Source organism: Capsicum annuum, chromosome 7, assembly GCF_002878395.1.
Source record: "Capsicum annuum cultivar UCD-10X-F1 chromosome 7, UCD10Xv1.1, whole genome shotgun sequence".
Lineage (NCBI taxonomy): Eukaryota > Viridiplantae > Streptophyta > Magnoliopsida > Solanales > Solanaceae > Capsicum > Capsicum annuum.
In genome coordinates this window covers 126,984,206-126,997,777 of record NC_061117.1, presented here as the reverse complement: position 1 = coordinate 126,997,777, position 13,572 = coordinate 126,984,206, and the positions used below count along the sequence as shown (strand labels likewise).

Here is a 13,572-nt window from a genome sequence, read left to right as displayed (position 1 = left end):
AAGAACAAAAACCCAGACCACACTATAGGGACATCACACTGATACCTGCACGTCCAAGAAAAAACTTAATCAAGATAAAGACCACCTAAGGCATGAACCATGATACCAACTCCAAATTCCCAAATCCAACGCCCTATTACCTTTTTAATCCTACTATCTAGTCTATATGCACAGAATGTCAACTAAATCTTGTATGCATGATCACATCACATAGACTTCAAAACTCTAAAGATGATTTTCCAAAATCTATAAAGGAAAGCATAAGAATAAGACCATAAGGTTTCACTAGAATACACGAATAGAATGATCAACGCTTACGATCTCTAGCCAAAGCTACGAGGAGTTTGAATGATTCTCAAGCCCCATATTCATAAGTTTAACGCACAAATCTCGAAACTAAATGATCTTCTCTAGAATGCTCTACTAACTATGGATATAACCAGGCTAAGCCTAAGTAGAATACGTTTATCCCACTAAGAAGACATTCAAAATTCTAATAAGCACTAGGAACCTAGGTCAAGAGTAGTAGAAATAAATATCGTGTCAACGGACGATCCCTTGATCATTTATAAAGAATAACCCATTTGAACTCCATATAACCAATCGGTAGGTAAAGAGTAGGCTTAGTTAGCCTATAAACCAATGCTCAACTGAAACAAATCTGGAAATAAGTTGCAATTAAGTAATGCATTCCATAGCTAAAACCTTAAAATTAAAGATGAAATACTCAATCTTAACTATCCAAACCGATCATGTTGTAGAGTAAGCATCCATACTCCAAAATCTATCACAACTTCAAGTTGTTATTTGAAAAAATAAAAAATCAAAATTAGAGCCAACAAGTCTTTGTTGATGTTTAATACCCAACCATTGCCTTAAGCTTGACCTCAAGCTTGGTAGCCAACCATCACCTAGAAGACACCGTTTGTAGCTAACGCAACACCACCTAGGTGACAAGGGGGTTGCTCAGGCGGTGCACCTGAAACTCACACTTTCTTAATTTTTTATTTGGGTGTATCAGGATCATTCTAAGTAACATAGATGTAAAGAAATAATGCCACCCCATCAAAAATGACATTAGAACTTAATGAAATCAATAGAGTTTCCAAAAGAGGTCGTTTAGGAAAAATGTAGACCTAAAACTCCATGTGCGTTTTTAACCAATTTTCGACCACTATCCCAAAATGAGTGTAGAAGCCTTGGGACCTAGGCCAAGGGTCCCTAAGCATAAACTCTATTTTAGAGATAATGTCACTCAGTGTTTTAGAGATGATGTCACTGTCAGAATTCTCATTCAAGGTTGTTTACTAGGAGTTTTGGTCTGAGAATAATTCCTTAATAATAATGACCTGTAGCCGATATAGAAAGGATCAACATACCAAAATTGCACAAAATTTGATAAAATAAACTAGAGGGTCATTATAGGATTAGAATAGGTGTTCTCACAATCCGATAATTTAGATAGTGAAAAAGTTACATTCATCAAGTTGTTTTACAAGTAGTGTCAAGCAACTTTTAGTTGACACAACCTATATGCCGAAACAACTATAAAATCAGCGATAAATGATATGAAATAATGTATCATAACCATCGATCGGATCATGAAAGTTTACACACATACCAAAGGATTATATATTCCCAATAGTCATGACCTAAAAGGGACATGTATTGTATAAGTATAGTACTAACCCTCCAAATATTATGTTGTAAGCAATATGTATAGATATGGTACCCAACCCTTAAAATATCATAAAGTGTAAAAATACCAATAAGTAACAATAATAATATGATGAAGTGCACCAGATATGTCAAAACACAATTCATCTGGACACTTAGTCAAATTCAAGGTTTATCACTAGTACCAATAAAATCAATTACCAATCTTTCACCAATCACAAGTATGTTCGAAGGCCTATTCACAATCATTCAACTTATGGATAGGCACAAAAATTAGAATAAGTCTATAACAACATTTAAATCATAAAATACCTCAAACACAATCCCTTAATGTTTTAATTTTCCAAAGATTTCCTTTTTCTTGCATTCTCTAGTAATTCTTGTTCTACAAATAGTAAATCAGGAGAAGTTAATAATCCATTCTCCAATTACAAGCATTAGAAACTAAAACCCATAGGTTTTAATTCCAATTAATAGCCTAAATCCCTAATTAGGGGGTTTTCACTCATTAATCCATCCAGTTTTCCTATAACTTACATTAAAAAGGAAGAAATATATGTTAAGAAGTTAAATCTGCCACTCTAGAACAATTTATAGTTGATTTTAAGTCTACCCTCATTTTAAGCCTACCCAAGGACCATTCTCTTTAATTTATCATTTTAAGGGCTTAAACTGTAAATTCTTCCCGAAAACATGATTCTAGTGATTCAAGATATTAAAGGATTTAACTTATAAAAGAATGATAAAATAGTATTACCTCAATAATAGAAATCACCAAAAATTGGAAAAAATTGCTTTACACAGTCCTAGAATGACTTTTGAAATAAATTAATATCTAAACTTGGAACGCAGAAAGTAGCCCATTATAGTGGCTCCCCACACACTATAGTGGTATAACATTCCTTACGAAAGATCGCTATAATGATCCCCCTCCCAAACCATTATAGAGGCTCCATTATTGTGATCCAAGGGATGCTACAACGGAGCCTAAATAGTAGCTTAAAGATTTTTATGTTTTCCTCCTTTCTACAATGGAAACCTTGTTTTTCTATGACATAACTTTATCCTATCATAATAAATATCATAATTGGAGTTTTATACACCCAAATGTAAGTTAATATGGATTACTAAACTCATTATGTATCACATTGTACCTATATAATCAACATAACAACAATCACAAGACATGAAAGGACTCCATACCATAGAAAAATCATATTTTATTCAAATAGCCTGAGATTTCTGTAACTCTTATCCTAAGGGAAACATTGCCTAAACTCCTACACCATATGCAATGCTATAAAGACAAAATGGATTATTACATTAGATATCAATTAAACAATCATTTATCACCCAACAAAAACTAGAAAATAAGAGAAAAAAGTAAAAATTGCCTAAATTGACAAACAATTAGGGATAACCCTTGCACATGTCCATTTTAGTCTCCAAGTGGCCTCCTTAATAGGAAAATTCCTCCACTAGATTATTATGGATGAAATTATTTTGATTCGCTACTTATGGACGTCCCTATCTAGAATTGGAATGGATTCTTATTTATAAGATAGGTCCTCAATTAGTAGTAGTACATTTGAATAGATAATACAATTATCATCTCCATAATACTTTTAAAGAATCGACATGCAAAATGTAGGATGAATTCCCGACAAACTCAGAGGTAGGTCAAATATATATGACATGGGTACCACATCCTAAAAAACCTAAAATAGTCTAATGTACCTTAGACTAAGCTTACCCTTTTTCCTGAATCACATTACATTATTCATGTTGAAACTTTGAGCAACACATAATTGCCCTTCTTAAAATGCACCTCCCTCAACTTCCATTTCATATATTTCTTCTTCCTGATTTAAGCTGCTACAAATTTCTCTGGTATGAGTCTTACCATCTCTAGCGACTTTTTTAACAAATCAGTGCCCCAATGACTCACCTCAAAGGCACTAAACATCCTAATGGATGAACTTTACCTTCTCTGATAAAAAGTTTGAAATGAGCCATGCCTATACTCTAATTATAGTTGTTTTAGTTGAATGCAAACTCACGAAAGGGTAAGAACTGGTCCTAATGACCACTAAATCCATGATACATGCTCAGAGCACATCTTTTATCACTTAGATCATCTAGTTAGGCTTCCCAACAGTTTAACAATGAAAGGTTATACTCAAATCCAATCTAGTACACCAATCTTCTTGAAACTTCTCCCAAAAGTTAGTAAACTATGTACCTCTATCTGATATAATAGAGACAAACACCTTGTGTAGTTAAATAATCTCATAAATCTTGGACAGTTTGGTTGCATTATAAGTCACTTGTACTAAAATGAAGTGTGCAGATTCAGTCAATCCAACCACAATCACCCAAATAGAATATCCTTCCTCAAGGTCTTGGAAAGAAAAACAATAAAATCAATGGCTATTCGCTCCCTCTTCCATTCAGTATTGGGCATCCTCTTAAGAATACCACTAGGTCATATAAGCCTCAAAGTACTAGGTTTATAATCACCCCCCCCCCACACACACACATACTCCAATCTATCCATCCTGAGAAAAGCTATAATGACTGTCTTAGTATATCAGTCAAGAATTACATGGTATAGAGATAACTAAATCATTCCCAAGTTGATGATAAAATTCATTATGTCTAGAATTATTAAATCAACCCAAGTCTGATATCTATGAACAAAATAGAGCAAGCCCAATAAACCTGATCAACTACCACCAAAAGGTCAACTTATGTAGACACATAAACAGAGTATCAACCATTTCACAAACCAAATCCAGATCCAAAGCTAATGTTACAGGAACATAACAAAATATGGAACTTGGGTCAAATAAAATAAATTCCATGTAGTCACAGACAAGAATAATACTTGTGGCCATTGCATTTGAAGACTCAGTCTTAGGCCTACCATAAAAAGCATAGAAGTGAGCCTTCTCACTATCCAAGCACTACTCCTACAAACTTTCTGCAATACACCAATCGTTTCTTAAGCCTAAATCCATCTTTTGAGTGGATATATATTACTTCCAAAGAGATTGATGTTTAAACCATGTTGTATTTCTCTAATTTATAATTTTTATCATGTATAGCATTGAATAAGATTTCCATCGATACCAATTTCATTGAAATCCGATTTTGGACGAGGGAGTTATAGCCATTTTACTCAGCGATATCAGATCGCCCAAGTCTGACGGTCGACCTGGTGGACCGCCAGGTCCTTGGTGGACCGTCAAGTGTCCCGTCAAGAAAAGGCAGTTACCCCTATTCCTGGTCACCGTGTGATGGCCAATATGGTAGACCGTTAAAAAGTTAACGGATCGTCAAGGGGTCTGTCAGGTCGAGACAGAATGTCTCATTTCTAGCCCTCGAGTGACGAATGACTTGGCGGATCGTCACTTAGATTGTCACATCGAGGCAGAACGTTCCAGTTTTGGCACTCGAGTGATAGACGATCTGGTAGACCATCAGGAGACTTGACAGATCGTCAGATCGACCGTCACAGACCCCGATCAGCGAATTTCAGCTTTTTCAAAAGGGCATTTTGGTCATTTCCACTCCTTGTTGCCTTATATATACATCAAAGTAGTAAAGAAAAGATCATTTTCTCCTATTTCTCTCCAATTTCTCCAAGAATTTTCTAGAAAACTAGGGTTTCCTCTCAACCCAAAAATCAAAACTCCTTCTAAGAAATTCAAGGATCTTTCATAGATTTCTCCAAGTTGTCCAAGAATTAAGCTCCCTTAGTCAAAGGCATCAAGTATCTTAGCTCAAAAGTGTAAGGAATAAGTTCCAAACAAGTTTCTACATCTCCAAAATTATAATCCAAGGTATGTGGGGCTTAAAAAAGAACACTCCTTTCGTTCTTGTGCATAAAGATTTACTTTCTATTATTGATTTACATGATTTTGCAAGTGGGTTTGCACCCAAATTTCTTTATTTATGATTTATGAGATTTGAGTTGAATAATTTTGATATTTATGATTATTTCACCATCATGTTTCTTAAATTGAGAATTTATTCTATGAGTTGTATATTGTCATTACGTATTGATGATTTCTAAGCGATTTAAGACAAGTGTCATGAGTTATGCCTTTCCATGAGAAATTTGACTATTGAATATATATCGATATTTGAGATTGAAAATCAAGAATGAGTCCTATGATGTTTCCTTGAAGTTTTTGATATTTGAAAATGATTTGAAAAGCAAATGTACTTGATGTTGAGAAAGATTGTGTTGAGTTGAGTTGGATTAGGAATCCACAAGATGTTTATGATTTGCAGATGAGATATATATTTATGTTTTGGTCTTTAAAATAGACCCATGATTTGATATTGATTAAGGTGGATTTCCTAACGTGCTTTGAGCTGAGTCTGGGAGAAGTATTTAGCACCAAGCAGGAAATATGGTATTTTCCCAAAACTATGTGCCACCGTAGGATTCATGTTGATAATTGTAGGCCAGAGGTCGAGTATGGGATTGTAATAACGATATTGAGGTTGTACTCCCTGGCAAGAGTACAACACCTCCGCCAATGTGGGGTTCTCTCCCTAGGAGGGAAAAATGTTGGACTCCATGCGGCTCATATGGTGTAGTTATGTCGGTTATAAGAAACTCCCACGTCCATAATGATCTAAGTACCATGAGTTACCGAGTCACTCTAAGTCATGAGTCAAAGAGTTTGAGTTGATTTAAATGATTTATGAGATTTATAAAGTATATGTTATTACTGATGACTTACGGAAATGATGTTTTAGATAATTCAAGCGAAGAGAGTTATTATTGTCAGCATGCATGATTTTCTTATACATTTATGATATTATTTAAAATGTTGCATCCACCCCCACATACTCAGTACATTCCCAAGTACTAACTCCCATACTCTTTTGTATTATATATTTCCTCATGATATAGGTTTAGATGCTCAATCTCAGCAACGATAGTGATCTTTGAGTACCTTCATCTATATTTTTGCGGTTGGTGAGTCCTCATGGTTCGAGGACCTGTGTCTCCAATTTTGTCTTGTTAATAGATGGTTGTTTACTTTCAGTTTAGTACGAGTCCATTGGGGATCTGTCCCAATGGCTCCTCAGTCCTATGTAGTAGAGGCTTTGTCAAACTAGTGTACCAGCGTGTACAGAGATTTCAGTATTTTATTTGTACAGGGCAGTATTACTTCGTATTTCAGTATGTTTACGACATGGTTATTCCTCTTTATCTTTGCATGATTTGCATGATAATGAGTTCTGAAGGTGATGACAGGCTTAGAGGATTAGCTTGAGGCCACGTGTGTCCTTGAGCACCATGTGACGTCTCGGGATAGGTTCTTGGGGGATTACACTTTCTCACCATCTTAATAAACTTTCACTCTATCCTTTGTCTTGGTAGCCACGTCTACCCGCTTGATGACTACCACATCTATTCTATAGCTAATTTCTACTACTACCTCCACCGCTCCTACCTGATGGTACCAAGGCTTGGGAAGCACGTCACTGGCGTAATTGACTAGTGTGTCTGAGATTAGGACAATTCCTCTTAATATAACCAACCACCCCATACTCAATGCATATATGATCTAGAGTGGGCTGCTATGTTGATGAAGCCAAAGAAACATAAGTATTAGAATATGAGAATGGATGGTTAACCTCAGACGATCCCCCAGTAGACTCAAGCATCACTATCTGAATATGCCAAGAAGGTTAGCCCTGCAAACTATAGCCCTGAGAATAAGAGCCACTAAAATTGCCCACCTTACGAGCCTTCTTCTCGATCCCCTATCTTAGCATAACCATCTTGTCTCACATCCTCTACCTTCTTCACAAAATCAACCATCTCTTAGAAAGTCTTAGCCAAAGATGTCATATGGAGTTCCAAAACCTAAAGGCGGTATTTATACCTTTCATAAACAACCAGATCCTCTCCCCCAGTAGTGAACAATTGTATCAAGTACATGGACAAAGCATGAAGACAACTGAAATGTTCCCTTGCTCAATCCGGGTGAGTGATCCTTCTTTATATCTCTAAAAGTACATACTACATACTTTTTCAAGCTATCGATTGAAATTAGCCCAAGTCAATGGAGGCAAAATTGCAGGTCTACACTCAATAAATACCCCCACTACAGTTTAACATCCCACTGCAATTAGAAAGTAAGAAATTCCACACCATATTTCTCTACCAAACCAATCTTAAGAAGCTTCTCATGACATCGATGATAAATTCATACACACTCGACTAGTAAAATGAAACATAGGAGGTTTCATCTTCTGAAACTTACAAACAAGTCATGCTCACCTCCGATCATCACTGGGTTGAATGCTTGGTGTGGGCGGGAACCTGTCTTCGACCCCTTACCCATCTGGGGTGCTACGACTAAGGTATGTTGCAACCCATGCTGAAATATCAGAATTGCCAAGTTAGCACCTTGCTTACTCAAAAATCCCAAAACCTGCAAAGTAGAGCCCCAGGCGAATATGAGCTAGCCCACTAAAGAAGCAGACATCTAGCGAGCCCGCATATGTCTTAGTCCATTAGGGCACTGTCGAACTATTATTGGCCAAGGCCTAATATTCTAAACTATAAATAGTCGTCCTTACTTAATTGTAGGGATCATCTTCCTCGTTCTCTTAATTAATATAATAGTTCTTTCTTTATTTTCTGCATAGTTATAGTTTTGTTGATAGTTAACCTAAGTATCTCGGACATCTCATTTTAGCTCTCGATTGTTCTTGTGAACGACCTTGGCACTCTCAAACTCGTTTTCTTATTTACCCACTTTGTTCATTTCCATTGGTTGCTTCCTTTTACAACATAGTAACCCAATCACTAACAAATTTAATATAAAATATATTTAATTGTAATGCATGCTCGTGACTCACCTACAAATTTAAGTGTACCAGATCTAGGGTAAACAAAAAGAAAAAAAAATTTATGCGATCGCCCTATTCCATTTGAATGAAAAATTCAGAACAATTTTGATCTTCTCTTGTTGAAAATTCAGCAGCTCATTTATTTATTGCCAGTAATGTTGCTCAAGTACACAACCAGTGAGCTTTTAGGCATTAAGTATAGAATCTACTATTTGTTAGGCAGCCAGAATTTTATTGGGAAATAAAGCTAATGAATCAATGTGCAGATTCTATTAAATACTCCCTCCGTCCCATTTTACTTGTCCCAAATTAGGATGACACAATAATTAAGAAAAATAATAAATAATATGGCTAGTTTATTAAAGTACTCCTATTAAATGATGTTTACATTTTAATTTAAAGAAAAGGTAATTAATGCAAAGGATAAAACATGGAAGGAAAAATTTATCTTATCTTGATAAGTAAAATGAGACATCATAATTTGGGACGGAGGGAGTATATCTCATGCTTCTAATTAAGTTCAAACGGCTAATGAGAAAGTCAAAACAGAGAATAATTATAAAAACTTACATAGTTGAGTACTTAATGTATTTTCCCGTGTAATTTAGCAAGCCTTATTTGTAAAACTGATTAATTAGAACTCTACCTTACTTTAATGAATGTACTGAGAATTTGATGAGAAACGTTATAACTTTTGTGAAAGCAATATTAAACGATGTTCTGAATACCCTCACGAGGTCAATTTTTGGATAACTGACTCCTTTTATTCTTCTACTTCATCCATTAATTTTTATTTACTCCATTTGGTTGAACACACCCTTTAATAAATCCTTACTCCTATAAAATTAAAAGTAAACAATATATCTCTAACTAAATTTTATACTTCTTTCCAAATTAATAATGATTACACTTATTAAACAAAAGCATTATAGGGAGAACTTTTGTTCAAACTACTCTTAAAAGATTCCTGGAACAAACATGTAGGAATATAAATACAATCCAAATGAAACAAATAAAAAGAAATGGAGGGAGTATCTAAACTTTTACATAATGTTTTTAGGAAATTACGTAAATCTTGATGACCATATAGTTGTCATCGGTAGACCAACTATGTTTTTAACAATTTCTTAGGCTCAATTTAAATAAAATTTTATCGTGGTTCTTCATATATAATTTTGGGTTGATTTCGTAAATGATCACTCTTAACTTTTATTTTGCACCACCAAAGTAACAATTCTTTAGAACATGAAAATCACTCAAATTTGTTCAAAGTAACAATTCTTTAGAACATGAAAATCACTCAAATTTGTTCAAATGTTAGAGAGAGTCAATAAACTATTTTTACAACAGAATAATCATTCAGCTTTGCTTAGGAAGACATCAAGTCCTAAACAATAATTTTGTAACAAAAAAATCATCCAATAAGTATCAATGAATTTATCTCTCTAATGACATATTATGCGATAGTTAGACAAAATTGGTCATCATTTTGTTATAAAAAACGAGCTTTTTGACTCTCGATACTTAGGTAAAGTTGAGTAATTTTTTTCTTTCTAAACAATTAGTCTAGTGACTTTAGCTCAATAAAGTAAAAGCTAAAGTGATTATTAATGAAATCAACGGCCAAATAAATTCTGATATCATGTATTTCCTTCATTTAAAAAAAAATAAACTACTTTGACTTGACACAAATTTTAAGAAAATAAAGAAGACTTTTGAAACTTATGACCTCAAATTAAAGTTGTATCAAATGTATCAAAATTTCTTTTAAACTTGTAATTCTAAACATGTCATATGGAAAGTTTAAATTAAAATATTATAAAAAATAAAAGAAATCATTCTTTTTTAAACGGATTAAAAAGAAAAGTAGTTTATTGTTTTTTAAACAGAGGGAGTAATAAAATAAGTTATATGAGACTAATAAAGGGCATATTTCTAATGTAGCTTATAGCATTTTAAGTTTTGTTGGCTATGCTTTCAGATAGAACTTTCGGGTGGACCATTTACGCTGGAGAAATTCATTCTTCAATTAATGCAAAGTAAACATTTCCACAGTTTTTGTCTTTCTATAAATATATATACAAGTTGTAAATCAAAAGCTATTACTACTACTATAGTGCAGAAAATATTTCCATATCTTTTAGGGTTATTTGTACTCGTGTCTGCAACATGAATAAATTCTTCAAAAGCTCGAAAATGCCACTGAGTCTCTTTAATGATGTCAACCGACTAGTCCAATTATCTGCACGCAGTCATAGGGCCCGGCAGCTGTGCCAACTTGTTGAAACAGATGAGTCCCGAAGATTAATGGAGGGTATCGTTACAAGTTCTGTAAATTATGTTCCATTAACACCCATAAGTTTCTTGGAGAGAGCAACAAATGTTTTCTACGACAGAACATCGGTTGTATTTGGCTCTTCTGTGAGGTACACTTGGGAAGAGACACACTCTAGGTGTCTAAAACTTGCTTCTGCTTTGGTTCAACTTGGGATTTCTAGGGGAGATGTGGTAAGACTTCTTTGCTCAAGTTCAATACAACTTGATAAAATATTTTAAACGCCTGCACAAGTATGTATATTTTTAGATACTTTATTTTCTTGATTTGAACAATTTTGTAGGTTGCAATTCTGGCTCCCAATGTACCAGCAATGCAGGAACTGCATTTTGCAGTCCCAATGGCCGAAGCAGTTCTTTGTACATTAAATACTCGTCTTGATTCATCAATGATAGCTGACTTGCTGAAACATTCAGAAGCCAAGATCATATTCGTTGATCAAAAATTGTTCCAAATTGTTCAAGGAGCACTCAATCTTCTATCAAAAGACAAAACAATTAAAAGACCGATTCTTGTGTTAATCCCTGAATCTGAGAATTCCTCTCCTCCCATAAACGAGACATATGATATTTATGAATACGAAACTCTTTTGGCAAGTGGGAGTAGCAATTTCACAATAAGGTGGCCCAAAGCTGAATTGGACCCAATCAGTATAAATTACACTTCTGGCACAACGTCATCACCTAAAGGGGTTGTGTACAGTCACAGAGGTGCATATCTCAATGCTATTGCAATTTTTTTGGGTCATGGCATGGGTCCGATGTCTACGTACCTTTGGACACTTCCAATGTTTCACTGCAACGGATGGTGCTTGATTTGGGGAATGGCTGCATTGGGTGGAACAAACATTTGCCTTAGGCATGTCACTGCAAAACATATATTTGAAAGTATTTCTCTCCACAATGTCACGCATATGAGCGCAGTACCAACTGTCTTGAATATGATAGCAAATTCTCCACCTAATGAAAGGAATCCACTTCCACATAAGGTCGAAATAATGACGGGTGGATCACCACCGCCTACACAAATCCTTTCCAAAATGGAGCAACTCGGATTTGGAGTATCCCATGGATATGGACTAACAGAGACTTACAGTGCAGCTACATCTTGCTTGTGGAAGCCCGAGTGGGATTCTTTGCCCCTTGAGGAACGAGCCACAATTAAAGCGAGACAAGGGGTGCAACATCTTTGTGTTGAAAAAGTTGATGTTAGAGACCCTGAGACCATGGAAAAGGTGCCAGCTGATGGAAAGACCATTGGTGAGATTGTGTGCCGAGGGAATACTGTGATGAGTGGATATTTGAAGGATGCTAAAGCAACCGAAGAAGCTTTTAAAGGAGGATGGTTTCACACTGGTGATCTTGCGGTGAAATATCCAAATGGCTACATAGAAATTAAGGATCGGCTGAAAGATATTATAGTTTCTGGAGGTGAAAATATAAGCACACTCAATGTGGAAAGTGTTTTATATAGTCATCCAGCAGTTATTGAAGCAGCAGTAGTCGCACGACCAGATGATCATTGGGGACAAACACCTTGTGCATTCGTGAAGTTGAAAGAAGGATTTGAAGAAATTACATCACATGAAATAATTAAATTTTGTAGAGATCATTTGCCTCATTACATGGCACCTCGAACAGTCCTTTTTGAAGATTTACCAAAAACATCAACTGGCAAGGTACAAAAATTCATCTTGAGGGAGAAAGCAAAAGCTTTGGGCAGTCTTTTCAACGCTGAAAGAGAAGTGCAATAAGTGTATAGCAAAAAAATGTGCGGACATCACTTATTATTCTTTGCTATTTACTGGTATTGTTAATGATATGTGTTCGCAACAAATTTTCGTCGACGCTGAAAATTAATTGCAAACAAAAATAAAATAAACAAAAAGAATAATTTTATTTAAGGAATTTTGCGGGTACAATTCCGTTGTTCTCTCGATTCTTCTCTCCTAAGTTTTTTCGTGATTTGAGGGCCTTTGCAGCGTGATTCTCGAATGTAGGATGATTTGAGCCTCCTAGAAATGTGTTTGGATCTCCAGGAATTGTCTGACAGCACTTCGTCTTGTCGAGTTGATCTCCGGGCAGAACTCCATTAGTCAATTCGTTGAAGAGCTGTGTAGTCAATGTAGAGGCTTCCTCCAATGCTTGCAGAATGTCCTCCTTTTTCTTTTCCTCTTTAGAATGTTATGTTACCCCTATTTATAGTTATAGGGGTAGGTCTAGTTACTTGTGATTGGCCGAAACATGCCACTTTGACACTTGGCATCTTTTGATTGGTTGTTGAATTTAAATGAGACTTTCACATCATTTGTACATGTGGCGGCGTATCATTGGTCTTGGATTTGACTGGGATGCTATGTCACTTGATGAGTTTGGACTTCAAAGTGAGATGGACCTTGATGATGAATAAAATAGGCTTATCATTATTTTTTTTAAGCCCAAAATAATTTTAGACCCAATAAAATATGGATCAAATTCAAATTTTATATGAATTTGATCCAATAAATTTTATGTGTCTACATATGCCCCCTACTTCAAGGTTGGTCGACGTGTAGGCTTGCCGAAATTTGGCGGCGAGACTTGAAGTACTCATGAATGTGTTTTCATTCTCATGATTTCAAAGGTATTTGTTTCTCCCAAAGTTGATAATGCCAAATTGAAGCATCGTGCGTTTGG

The 13,572-nt window shown here is 35.3% G+C and overlaps 1 protein-coding gene across 1 annotated transcript; it reads left to right on the top strand.

The window, feature by feature from the left end:
• The first annotated feature begins 10,628 nt into the window (after positions 1-10,628).
• On the top strand, positions 10,629-12,813 carry LOC107876616 (butanoate--CoA ligase AAE1-like). Its single transcript, XM_016723502.2, has 2 exons — positions 10,629-11,070; positions 11,181-12,813. Exons 1-2 carry the CDS (start codon positions 10,732-10,734, stop codon positions 12,648-12,650), a joined length of 1,809 nt encoding a protein of 602 aa, XP_016578988.1. The 5' UTR covers positions 10,629-10,731; the 3' UTR covers positions 12,651-12,813.
• Positions 12,814-13,572: the final 759 nt, after the last annotated feature.

What these genes read in the sequence shown, in the direction of transcription:
- LOC107876616 (XM_016723502.2), top strand. Translation starts at nt 10,732, where the DNA reads ATGAATAAATTCTTCAAAAGCTCGAAAATGCCACTGAGTCTCTTTAAT. An exon ending in GGATTTCTAGGGGAGATGTG is followed by an intron (nt 11,071 to 11,180) that starts GTAAGACTTCTT and finishes ACAATTTTGTAG; the next exon opens with GTTGCAATTCTGGCTCCCAA.